At 43.3% G+C, this 13,607-nt stretch overlaps 1 protein-coding gene across 1 annotated transcript in view; it reads left to right on the top strand.

The window, feature by feature from the left end:
* The first annotated feature begins 7,538 nt into the window (after positions 1 to 7,538).
* LOC141133779 (serum amyloid P-component-like) overlaps positions 7,539 to 13,607 on the top strand; it is a 40,907-nt gene continuing 34,838 nt past the window's right edge. The window contains exons 1-2 of the mRNA XM_073623335.1: positions 7,539 to 7,667; positions 12,771 to 12,832. Of these exons, the coding sequence (XP_073479436.1) occupies positions 12,775 to 12,832 (58 nt within the window). The 5' untranslated portion in view covers positions 7,539 to 7,667; positions 12,771 to 12,774. The remainder of the gene's footprint in view (positions 7,668 to 12,770; positions 12,833 to 13,607) is intronic.

The following is a 13,607-nucleotide window of genomic DNA, read 5'->3' on the forward strand; positions in this document are numbered from 1 at the left end:
TCTAAACCTACCTTCCCACCTCTATTCCCACTATATGAGAGCCCCCATCAGCAGCCTCCAGCGATAGGAGTTCTTCATGGGGTTCAGAGGTTTACCATATGGCTCTTCCAATGGAGAAGAAGGTCAGAATGGTGCTACACAGAGCGAGGCCATGCATAGGCTTAACCCTTGCTCTGATTTTGTCAACCCTACCCTGCCACTGTAAGCTTTAGCACTTTACAGGCAAATTTCTATGTCCCAGCTTTTGGAATGGAGGAAGAAATACAACCCCAGCCATCCCTATGCACAATGACTCTATGGCAGCTTGGCAAAATTGCTAACTTTACAGCTCCTTCCTGTCTAGCTGGTGGATTTGGCCCAGTTTGGTGAATTTGTGGCATGTGTTTACTGCAGTGGAACATTCCCAAATTACATTTTTTTGCCCCATTATGCCATCCCTGCCCTCCACCATCATGTGGAAGGCAGTGTGTCTATGTCGCTGGATCACATGGTCAGCAGGAAAGACATGTATTCCAGCAAGTATGGGCAGAGACTCTACATATTGTTCTCAGTTCACTGGGTAACTCTGCTGGCAGCTGGAAAGAGTGCAAGATGGGGCACACTATTGGAGCCAGCTGTACCACCTGCATCATTACAGCTGGTGACAGTGACAGTTGCATCCATCTCTTCCTCCTCAATGCTCTCCTTGGGTGAGTTGTCCTCTGAAAAGCAACTCAAGAGGCTATGCAATGACTCAGGTAAAAAAAATGCCATCCAATATGGTATGCTTAGTGGACAGGAACCACACTGCGCCTGAGATTCTGTTGGCTCCTCAGAAGCAGGCCCAGAGGTGGTTAACTCCATCTTGTGTCAGGAAAGATTATGTGTGACAACGGCCCCAACCTGTTGTTTGCCCTATGGCAGGGAGAGTTCACACATGTGCCTTGCCTGGCACTAGGGATGAGCCAACAGTTCGGTCCTAACCTAGGTTCAGACAGAACTTTGTCTGCTTGGGCTTTCATACATTTGACACCACGTTCAGCAGGAGCCTTGCATCTTATATAAAAGTGGAATTTCTACCGCTTCTATATATGACAGTTTCCAGTTTTGATTGGTCCCTAAGGAACTATTGAGGTCATTGAATCCCCGCCCATTTTAAACGAAGTGGTGAGGAAAGCAGTGACATCATTGGCCATATTTGGGCAATGACATTGACCAAATATGGCCATGCCCAATAATATCACCACTATCCCCGTCCCTTCCCTTACATAGCTGACGACAGCTTGGGGAACTGTCATTAGACTAGTACCACTGTCAGGATCAACTGTGTGAGCCAGGTCTTTTTTTAACATTTTTGGCAATGTTTATTTTTTAATAAAGGACTTGTCAAAAGTTTGGATGTCTTTATTTCTAGAGTACAACATTTTTTGTAAATGAGTAGGGATACTATGTCCCCCATAACCATTTATGTGGGGGAGGGTATTTGGGGGCTCCTTTATTATTAAAGGGGGCTTCCAGATCCTATAAGCCCCCTGCCTGCAGATCCCCACAACTGTTGGTCAGGGTTGTGAGGAAAAGTTCCTTGTAATCATCATACAAGGTGCTTTTTCAGGTAGGGTTTCCATAGACAAGGCACCCACCCCATTGTTGAGAACATGTGGCCTGGTATAGAGAAGGAGGTGGTCAGGAGGAGGGGGGTGCGTGATTGTTTCCCCCCTTTTCTGGCCAGATAGGCTACATGTTCAAATTAAGGGTCTAGTATCACATTTTTATGGGAATCTCAATTTTGTTTCATTGTTGCTGTAGGATGTACTACAGCAACTGTGACATTTACAACAACAACAACAAAAAAAAAGGAATGACAGGTCCTCTTGATAGAGCGATCTGGAGTCAAAAAGACCCCAAATATCTCCTTTACCTTTTAAAGCAAAAGGTCAAAAAACAAAAAAAAATGATCTTTTGCTTTAAAAAAAAAAAAGTTTACTTCCACCCTAAACCAAAATTGACCTCATGACGTTGCTCCAGTCCTTCAAGGCCATAGCAGGTGATCAAAGACAATCTAGCCTTTTATTGCCTCTGTGACCATCCGGCCGCACCGTCGGAACGTTTCTTGGGCGAGTCGGTGGAAACGTTAAGCCCCCAGAAACACCGTTGAGCGGCGGGAGGCGGGGGGGGGTGTGTCCCTGTCCTGACACTTCTGAAAGCTCATGAGCCGCTTGGAATGCTTTCAAGAGAAAGCCAACTTCAAAAAACAATGCCAAGGTTATGGCTGATATCTTCAGCCATAATTATGGTAAACCACTTGCAATGTATATATAGATATATCTATAGATATATCTATAGATATAGATATATCTATAGATATATCTATAGATATATCTATATATACGAATTGCAGTCGGCAAGTGATTAAAGAGCTGATAACATTGATTGCAGCAAAAGCCAACAATTATGTATGAAAAAAAAAAAGAAAAAATGCATAAAAAAGGAAAAATAAATAAAAACCACAAAGAGCATTAAAGCAAAATTGAATTAAATGACCGTGTTGACCTCAGTTTTTTAATTTAACTCCCCTGGAGATATTGTATTCAGGTTAAATATCCATTATGTTCCTATATGTGAAATTAGTGGTGTGATGTTCTTTTAATTTCTTTTGTAAAAAATAAGCCTCGCAATAGAAAAATAAAAATAAAAAAAGTGCATTAGTTTTTGATTAATATTTTTACCCATTATATTTACATAATCTTTTTAAAGGTTCTTCTGGTATTAGTGTAATTGGTATGGATTCAATGACCCAAACTCTTGCCCCTCGGTGGCTATGTCAGTGTTACTCTGTTCAATGAACTTCTGGCGCTCACCCAACCTGGTCCGTAGGGTTCTGATGGTAAGTCCCACATATAAAAGACAAGTCAAGGAACAAGTCAAGCAATACACTACACATTCAGAAGAACAGCTATAGAAAGATCAAGAAAAGAGGAGGGTAGGGTAACGGCCGCAGTTGCTGCTCCTGTCAGCCAGTATCCCAACCCCCAAACCGGAGAAAGAGGGGGACTATTACGGTACTCAATGTCGGTATACGGTAAGGGTAAAAAGTAAAAGGGGAAATGAAAATTTTTTTTTATACAAATTCACTTTTATTAGAAACAGCATTCATAAAATTACAGTACCACATACAATAGCGGTTGTAAACAACAAAAGCAACAATACTACATATAACCATAAAAGGGGAGATACCACAAAGTCTGAACCAGTGGATTCCGCACAATTTTGATGGCAGTTATGTGTACAACTTTATTTCTCGACCGGTTTCGCGGTTAACACCGCTTCTTCAGGAGAACCATATCTACAATATGATATAGAGTAGTTGTGACATATACAAACATAACAGTATACACATATAAGAATATTAACCTAGGCTTTAACCTGCTTTTCCTGTAGTTAGCTATAGAAATATGACATGGAAAATGATTTACCATAACCAAGAAAGACCTTCTACCCATGAGATGACATTTTTTCTTTCTACACTGAAGAGCATCTATTGAGTTCCCAAACATGTCCCCCCCGACTGATACAAGGTTTAGTACCCTTAGTAATTTTGCTAGGTGCTACTTTTAATGTTGGGTGCCCACGGTAAGCAAATGTGGGTTTTGAAGGGAGGGTAAGTCCCAAATATGGATCCTGAAACAACATGGACCAACCTTTGGATAGCATTTTATCCACATTACGGAATTTGTCATGAAATTGGGTTAAATCCTTGTCCTGTCTTTACTGACATCTTTCTCTTTCACTGCTGGAACCAGGTATGTTAGATATGACTTTTCACCCACTTCAGGGGAGTAACCTTTTTCGAGACACTTAGTCTTTAATTCCTGGCTTTGTATGATAGAGTCTTCCTGCAAGGTTCAATTATTTCTAAGCCTGCAAAACTGGATCTTTGGTATGTTTCCGATCCACCTAGGACAGTGGTTCTCAACCTGGGGGACGAGACCCCCTCGGGGGTCGAATGACGATTTGCCAGGGGTCACCGAATCCTGGGCTGTTCCTGAAGCCTGCACCACTCACCCAGCCTTTTTGCAGCCGCCCAGCAGATCTGTCCCTGGAGCCTGTGGCCGCCAAGCTGGGCTGTTCCTGGAGCCCGCGGCCACCCACTCAGCCTCTTCGCAGCTGCCCATTCAGTTCTTGGCATTTGCATGGCTGAGGGGCAGAGACTAGAGGTCAGATGACTGGTAAGGAATGTGAAGTGGAAGGGGCTGGAGGAGACCCTATCACCTAATTTCGGCATCAGTGTCACTGCTTTGAGACACCACGGAGCTGGAGACACAGTGAAGCCGGAGACAAAGTGAGTAATACTATCTGTAATTAGAGTTGAGTCCCCACTACAGTTCTCAGATCAGCAGATGACCTTGATCAAGAGCACCTAAGTTGGCTGATCAGAACTCCCCCCAGCACTGCCACTGATCCCACCCCCACCAGCACCGCCACTCATTCCACCTCCCCCCCCCCACCATCAAGGAGCAAGAGAAGGAATAAAAATAGAGAATACATGGAAGGGAGAGGAAAAGAGGGGGAGGAACAAAGAAAAAGGGAGAGAAAGAATAAGAGAAAGAACAAGAAAGATGGCTAGAGAGATGGATGGGGAATAAAAACAAGAAATTAGGATAGAGAGAGATAAAAGGGAAAGAAAGGAAAACAAAGAGAGAGTAGTACATCCTAAAATGTACCATAATACTGTACAAGTGGAAGGGACTCAGGGAGCTCTAAATGTTCGTGCGTTAGGGACGCAAATTACTTGTCTTGCCTTGGGTGCTGACAACCTATGCTACGAAAATGTTACTGTTAGGGGTCCCCACAACTTAGGACATTTTATCACGGCACTAGAGGGTTGAGAACCACTGACCTAGGAAGATGACAATTGGTGGAATGCAGGTATGAATTTCTTGTGGCGGACTTGAAATGGCCTTTTGAGATGATGGTATGCCCTTGGAAGCTTCATTCTAGATCTAGTGATACAAGAGAGGTGACATTACAGACATATGTGAGAGAAAAGTCCAACAACATTGTTAATACTTTTTTGAACTGAATGACAGAAGAGGGTGGACTGTCCACGATGATAACTATATTATCTACAGTATATATTTAAAGCAGAGGCCCTAAAAGGTGGGTTCTGCAATTTTTTATGTCACACGGTATTTGTGTACCGTTTTTTCAAAAGCAATTTTATGGAAAAAATACACATTTTTAAATTTTAACTACTTCAGCCCTGGAAGGATGTAACCCCTTCCTGACCAAGCCATTTTTTTGCAATATGGCACTGTGGCGATTTAACTGAAAATCGCGCGGTTGTGGGATGTTGTACCCAAACAAAATGTATGTCTTTTTTTTCCCACAAATAGAGCTTTCTTTTGGTGGTATTTGATCATCTCTGCAGTTTTTATTTTTTGCGCTATAAACAAAAAAAGGGCAACAATTTTGAAAAAAAAATGTTTTACTTTTTGCTATAATAAATATCCAAAAAAAACCCAAACAAATTTCTTCATCAGTTTAGGCCAATATGTTTTCTTCTACATAGAAGAAATAAGCGTATATTGATTGGTTTGCGCAAAAGTTATAGCATCTACAAAAGAGGGGAAAGATTTATGGCATTCTTCTTATTATTTTTTTTTACTAGTAATGGCGGTGATCTGCAATTTTTATCGGGACTGAGAGATTGCGGTGGACAGATCGGACAACTTTGACACTTTTTTGGGACCAGTGACATTTATACAGCGATCAGTGCTAAAAATAGCCACTGATTACTGGCATGGAAGGGGTTAACAAGTTAGTGGTGATCATGGGGTTAAGTGTGTCCTAAGGAGGTGTTTCTAACTGTAGGGGGAGGGGACTGACTGGGAGTACAGAGAGATCGGTGTTCCTGATCACTAGGAACAGCAGATCTCTCTCTACTTTTCTGATAGAACAAGGATGTTTGTTTACATTGACAGATCCCCATTCAGGTGGCCGGCAGACATTGCGGGCGCCAGCCACACGCATTGGCTCCCGTGTCGTGCCCGCCCCCCCCCCCCCAGAGCTCTTAAAGTGGCCGACGTACAGCTACGGCGATTTGCGCAGCCGTGTCAAACTGCAAGCAGTTAATTCAAAGAAACAAAATACATAACACAATTTTTTTTGCAAAATATAAAAAAGATGATGTTATGCCGAGTAAATAGATACCAAACATGTCATGCTTTAAAATTGCGCACGCTCGTGCAACTGTGACAAACAACGTAATTTTATTATCCATAGGCAACACTTTAAAGGACTTTACAGGTTACCACTTTATGTATACAGAGGTGGTCTAGTGCTAGAATTACTGCCCGTGATCTTGCGTTCGAGGTGATACCTTACATGTGTAGTACGATCTCTGTTTAGTTGCAATGCGGGACTGATATTTGTCTTTGCGCGTGAGCAAGGGGGAATGGGAGCACTTCATTTTTTTTTTTATTATACATTTTTTTTTTTTTTTACACTGTTGCTTTAAATGTTTTTTGCATCACTTTTATTGCTGTTACAAGGAATGTAAACACCCTTGTGACAGTAATAGGCAGTGACAGGTACTCTTTATGGAGAGATCTGGGGTCAAAGAGACCACAAATCCCTCCTCTGCCATTCAAAATACCAAGATCTGTGTGACTGGGCCAACTCAATATTGAACCCTACGGACTAATGCCCCGTACACACGATCGGACATTCCGACAACAAAATCCATCGGATTTTTTCCGTCGGATGTTGGCTGAAACTTGTCTTGCATACACACGGTCGCACAAAGCTGGTCGGAAATTCCGAACGTCAAGAACGCGGTGATGTACAACGCGTACGACGAGCCGAGAAAAATGAAGTTCAATAGCCAGTGCGGCTATTAATTCTATGAACTTTAAAATGTTTGACAACTGTTGGTCTATTTGGCCCAAATGACTCTGATAAAATGACAATATAAGGATGTATATCAGATGATGCGTATACCAATGTATCTTTTGTATTTTGTTTAACTATGATAATAACCAATAAACAATATTGAAATAAAAAAAAAAATAGCCAGTGCGGCTCTTCTCCTTGATTTCGAGTATGTGTGGCACTTTGTGCGTCGGAATTGTGTACACACGATCGGAATTTCCGACAACGGATTTTGCTGTCGGAAAATTTTAGATCCAGCTCTCAAACTTTGTGTGTTGGGAAATCCCGATGGAAAAAGTCCGATGGAGCCCACACACGGTTGGTATTTCCGACAACAAGCTCCCATCGCACATTTTCCGTTGAAAAGTCCGACCGTGTGTACGGGGCATAAGTCTGAGATACCATTAAAGTTCATGCGCGTGTAAAGGCAGGAGTCCCAAAACTCGTGGTGAGCTGTGTAATTGGGGGACCAGAGATAAAAGTAGTCTATTTGTTATTATGATTACATTACACGTTGTGTAAGTTTTAATTTCTCTTTTTATGGTGAACAATGAGGCTCTTGTTGTATAATTTTAGCTTTTGAGAAATGGTGATCACGCTGATGGAGGTCACAGGAGGAGTTATTAATGAGGAAAGAACATTATAACACCCCTCCATCCTCTCATCTCACCATTACCAGGAGGAACTTCTGAGGGCTGAGACTGGACAAAGGGAGAAGGCTTCAACCAGACCAACAACACCATACACAGAGATTGCAGGTAACACACAAAGCTGGGGAACTAAGCTGAATATGTGTGGTTGTCCTTGGAGTAAGGATGAAGATGAGAAAAATCCGCAATCCTAATAATTCTTGATTCTGGTCAGTGACCAACAATATTAAAGCCAGAAGTCAGGTCAGGACAGTCAGGAACCCAACACCCTTAGAAGGAAGGTCACCACTGAGCTCAGACACTGCTGGGATAGGAAAGGAGAGGGAACCGTGCAAAGACGGATTTTACAGTATATCAGGCAAGCTCATCCATGTGATGCTGGGGGGGGGGGGGTGCTCAATGTATGCTTTGTCCTGGAAATAAGTTGGGACGTAGGAAAGGAAACATTGGGAGTATTTCACCCGGGCTTCTTTGGCGGTGTTAAAGACCTTCAGGTATGACATTTGTATTACACAATATATTTACAAATGACACAGTGCTTTTTAAACCACCGGTCCCCTTGTCTGCATGGACCCGTTTATGGAAAAGGTGAACTTAGCCTTTATTGTAGAGAATAGATAGATCCAGTCTCACCAGTCCCTGTCCTCCAGAGGATGGTTACCATTATATATATATATAGAGTTGTGGGAGGAAACCAAGCAAGATTCCGAAGCTGGTTGCAGTATGATAACGCAAAACCACCAATTGAATAATAGACCCCAACCCCTCCCTCCCCATCCCCCTCCCTAGCTTCTCTGTTCAGACAGTAATAGAGGTTCAATTAACCACTTGCCTATCAAGCACTTACACCCCCTTCCTGCCCAGGCCATTTTTCAGCTTTCAGCGCTGTCGCACTTTGAATGACAATTGCGCGGTCATGCTACATTGTACCCAAACTAAATTTTTATCATTTTCTTCACACAAATAGAGCTTTCTTTTGGTGGTATTTAATCACTGCTGGGTTTTTTTTTTTTTTTTTTTTTAAAGACCAAAAATTTTGAAAAAAAAAATGTTTTTTACTTTTTTCTGTCAGTAAATTTTGTAACTAAGTAATTTTTCGCCTTCACTGATGTGCGCTGATGAGGCGGCACAAATGGGCACTGATAGGCTGAACTGGTGGGCATTGATGAGGTGGCACTTATGGGCACTGATGAGGTGGCACTCATGAGGAGGCACTAATATGCCGCACTTATGGGCACTGATAGGTGGCACTGATATGTAGCACTGATGGGCACTAATAGGCGGCACTGGTGGGCACTGATAGGCAGCACTGGTGGGCACTGATAGGCAGCACAGATAGGCAGCATGGATAAGTGGTACTGATGGGCATTGATGGGTGGCACTGATGGGCGACACTGATGGGCATTGATCGACAGCAGTGATGGGCTTTGATGGGCAGCACTGATAGGCGGCACTGATTGCCAGCACTGATTGGCATCACTAATGGGCACTTATTGGTGGCACTTGTGGGCACTGATTGCTGGCACTGGTGGGAACTGTATGGTGACACTCTTTTACTATACTGTAATCAGGGCACTGATGATCAGTGCCCTGATTACATTCCTACATGTCCCCCTGTGAGGAGATGCCGCTGATCGGCTCTCCTCGCCACACACTCTGTCAGTGTGAGGCCAGGAGCGCAGATTACCGGCACTTCCTTGTTTACATGTGACCGGCTGTGATTGGACACAGCTGACCACATGGTTAAAGAGCCGCAGACGCGGCTCTCTACAGAGATCGGGGTTGCGCCGTTTTATGACGTTGTCCCAGAACGAGAGCCGCACCACCCCGCCATCATTTGATGGTGGGCGGGCGGCAACCAGTTAAAGAGAGACAGTCTGAAGACAAGCACCTTCTTCTCTCTCTCTAGAAAACCCATAGGGGTCCATCTATAAAGGTTTTCCCGCAGCATTTTCCCAGGACTTACACATTGCTTTAATTGGATTTAACCACTTAGAGACCGCCCACCGCACATATACTGTGACAGGGCGGCTTTATTGCATGAAACAATGTACCTGTACATTGTTTCATGCACAAGCTACTGTGGGCGCTTGCTGAACGGTGGGGGAGCCAGTAAGCGGGTCTGGTGGCCACCTGCGATCGCTCCACAGAGGGGCAAAGCAGGGATCTGCCTATGTAAACAAAGCAGATCTCCGTTCTGACAGGGGAGGAGAGAGAGATCACCTGTTCCTAGTAATTAGTGTGTGTGTGTTCTTCCTGTCAGCCCATCCCCCGCACAGTTAGAACATACTAGCAGCGAACACATTTAACACTTTGGTCGCCCCTGATGTTAACCCCTTCCCTGCCAGTGTCCTTTATACAGTGATCAATGCATTTTTTTTTAGCACTGATCACTGTATTGTGTCACTGGTGCCCAAAAAGTGTCATTAAGGGTCATATTTTTCCGCCGCAATGTCGCAGTCCCACTTGAAATCGCTGATCGCCGCCATTACTAACAGTAAAACAATAAAAAATAATTATAAGTCCATAAATCTATCACATATTTTGTAGACACTATAACATTTGTGCAAACCAATCAATATACGCTTATTGTGATATTGTTTACCAAAAATATGTAGCAGATGAATAAATTTGTTTTTTTACATTTTTTTTGGATATGTTTTATAGCAGAAAGTAAAATTTTTTTTTTTTTGTTTATAGCACAAAAAATAAAAACCGCAGAGGTGGTCAAATACCACCAAAAGAAATCTCTATTTGTGGGGGAAAAAAAGGACATAAATCTCATTTCGGTACAGCGTCGCATGATCACGCAATTGTCAGTTAAATTAACGCAGTGCCGTATCGCAAAAAATGGCCTGGTCATGAAAGGGGTAAATCCTTTCGGGGGTGAAGTGGTTAAATAAAAAAATGTTAGAATCACGGGAGAAAGTTGTATGAAGACATTTATACTGGAAATAGATCCCCATAGTGCTCTGTGATTCCAGTCTCATCAGTGCTCCCGTTATGAAATATGAAAGTTTTGTAGACATGTGCACTCTGGAAATTTCTGTTTTTGTTTCGGTTGCATTTGTTAAATGAAGAATTTAATTTCAGATGCTTTTCATTAATTGAACCGATTCTTTTTCGGAATTAGTTTCGTAACTTTGGCATTTGGCCCATCCCTAATCCTGATATCTGTACTCCTAAAAGGAGAGGTCATCATACAGAGAACTCTATTATACTGATATGGCATGTTGGTGGTTGTTAGGCATCATGACTGACATGGATCTACATTGCTACATTGCTGGACAACATGACTGACGGTGGTTGCACATCGTGGGTCATTTTTTTCTCAGTCTGGTATGGATTGTATTGGAGAACCCCATGCAAAAATAGAAAAAGCATGAGGTCCACACCAGACCCTTATCAGAGCATGGCAGGCCAGGAAAGAGGGGGTGAGGGTGCCTTGCCAAGGGGGACTCCACTGAAAAAGCACCTTGTGCCCATATTGTTGAGGACAAGGGCCTCTTTCCCACAACACTGGCCAGTGGTTTTGGGGGCCTGTGGGCAGAGGGCTTATTAGAATCTGGAAGCCCCCTTTAATAAAAGGGGGGCTGTCAGGGCCTGGATCACTTGCTGGTGGCATTGTGGTTACCAGAGCTGAAAGGCGCAGTTCCAGTGGCATTTGTCCCCCAGCAGCCAGCAGATCCCAGTAAGTAGGCTCCACCTAATGCTGGGTGCTGGAAAGTTACATAATCTCTTCCTTGACTTTTCAACAGTGCTTCAGTGTTAGCCTTTATACCTGCTTGCTGATTATCTTGATCCCTGCCTTATTCTGTATCCTGTTACCCTATCTCTGCTGCCCTTGTTCCCAGTCCTAGTCCTGCTCATGCCCTGTTTATGAGAGCTTCAGCCCATTAAATATAGTGTATTATAGTTAGGTTGTTGGTTTGGTTGTACTTCACTGTCAAGTTATTGTCAATTCCTGGATCACCTGCTGGTGGCACTGCGGTTCCCAGAGCTGAAGGGCTCTGGGAACTGCCCACTGTTGGCAAATTGTTTGCTGGCTTTCTTGTGCATCATCTTTAGAAGAGGTTTCCTTCTTGGACGACAGCAATGCAGTCCGATTTGATTGCGTATGGTATGAGAACTGTTCCAGGGTCTTGGCAAACTTCTTATAGCCTAGGACATCTTTATGTAGAGCAACAATTCTTTTTTTTCAGATCCTCAGAGAGTTCTTTGCCATGAGGTGCCATGTTGAACTTCCAGTGACTAGTAAGAGAGAGTGAGAGCGATAACACCAAATTTAACACACCTGCTCCCCATTCACACCTGAGACCTATTAACACTAACGAGTCACATGACTCAGAGGAGGGAAAATGGCTAATTGGGCCCTATTTGGGGTGTACTGACTTTTGTTGCCAGCGGTTTAGACATTAATGGCTGTGTGTTGAGTTATTTTGAGGGGACAGCAAATTTACACTGTTATACAAGCTGTACACTCACTACTTTACATTGTAGACAAGTGTCATTTCTTCAGTGTTGTCACATGAAAAGATAGAATAAAATATTTACAAAAATGTGAGGGGTGTACTCACTTTTGTGAGATACTGTATGGTCAATGATGTCACCCTGGAAGCCACACCCCTTTGTATATATCAGCTGTCATCAGCCAGACCTGTCAGTTGACATGAGGGAAGCGCTGGAACAAGACATGTTCAGACTAATGCCGCGTACACACGGTTGGACTTTTCGACAACAAAGGTCCGGCGGTCTTTCCGACGGACTTTCTAATGACCGGACTTGCCTACACACGATCACACCAAAGTCCGACGGATTCGTACGTGATGACGTAGGACCAGACTAAAATAAGGAAGTTGAAAGCAAGTAGCCAATAGCTGTCCTAGCGATGGTTTTTGTCCTTCGGACTAGCATACAGACGAGCAGATTTTTCGACCGGACTCGAGTCCGTCGGAAAGATTTGAAGCATGTTCCAAATCTAAAGTCCGTCAGATTTTCGACCGAAAAAGTCTGTTGGACCAGTCTGGTCGAAAAGTCCGCTCATGTATTACGTTTGGACTGAACACTCATCTCATCTCTAGTTGTGACTTATCTGGTCATTAATTGAAGACGGTGTCCAGATACCTTTGGCCATAAAATTTTTTGTCTGTTTCTACTAACAAATGCTGAGCAGAGATGACTTATTTCTCATTCATGTTTGTATGTTCTCAGGGAGATGGAGCTGAGTGTGCTGGTGTTGCTGTTGGTGGTCCCTGCATCTTTTGCACAGGAAGGTAGGTTGTAGAACCTGTGTACACTTACTGCTAGTGGAAATCAGTCGTGTAATATTCCATCTTCTTTGCTATTCAAACACTCCTCTGCTTTTCTTTTTCTCCTTCATTTATAGAGGCTCCACAGAGAACAGCTTGGCTTCTCCCCAGCCCCCCACCCATTCCCGACCCCACCGATAGGATATTCTGCTCACTGAATTACAGCCCTTAAATCTCTGGGTTCCATTGGAGAGCCGGGACTGGGGGAGGTCTGAGCCATGACCTGAATTCTGAGACAGCAATAAAACCTGACAGGGGGTCTAATCCTTCTCCATTCTGTCCAAAAAAAAAAGTTATGCCTTTAGTTGTACTTTAAGGGTGGAGCTGTCATAGACACCCATTTACAGTATGTAGTGTGAGTGCAATACTTTGCTGGTATTGGACAAGTTTTGGGGTCGGCCATCCAGTGCAGCAATTCTCTGCATGGACCTTTTGGAACCAGAAACAACTGAAAGTCATAAAGTCCCCCCAAAAGTGTCCTTAACTTGTTAAATTAGATTTTTTATCTGCAACCCTTTCTTCTCTACAGCCGTTCAAAGTGCACAGACCAAAAGATATTTCTCAGCTCCAGAAGGCAGGTGTGAGGATCTGCCGACACTCAAGCATAGAGCTGAGTGTATTCTGAGACCTGAGTGGAGAGAATGGACACACCCTCTTCAGCACAGTCTCATAGAGAAAAGTGTACAGCTGAGGCTGTCAATCTTATTTTTAAATAATCATTAAAGTGTACTATGTGAGA

The sequence above is a fragment of the Aquarana catesbeiana genome, linkage group LG03 (genome assembly GCF_042186555.1).
Source record: "Aquarana catesbeiana isolate 2022-GZ linkage group LG03, ASM4218655v1, whole genome shotgun sequence".
Lineage (NCBI taxonomy): Eukaryota > Metazoa > Chordata > Amphibia > Anura > Ranidae > Aquarana > Aquarana catesbeiana.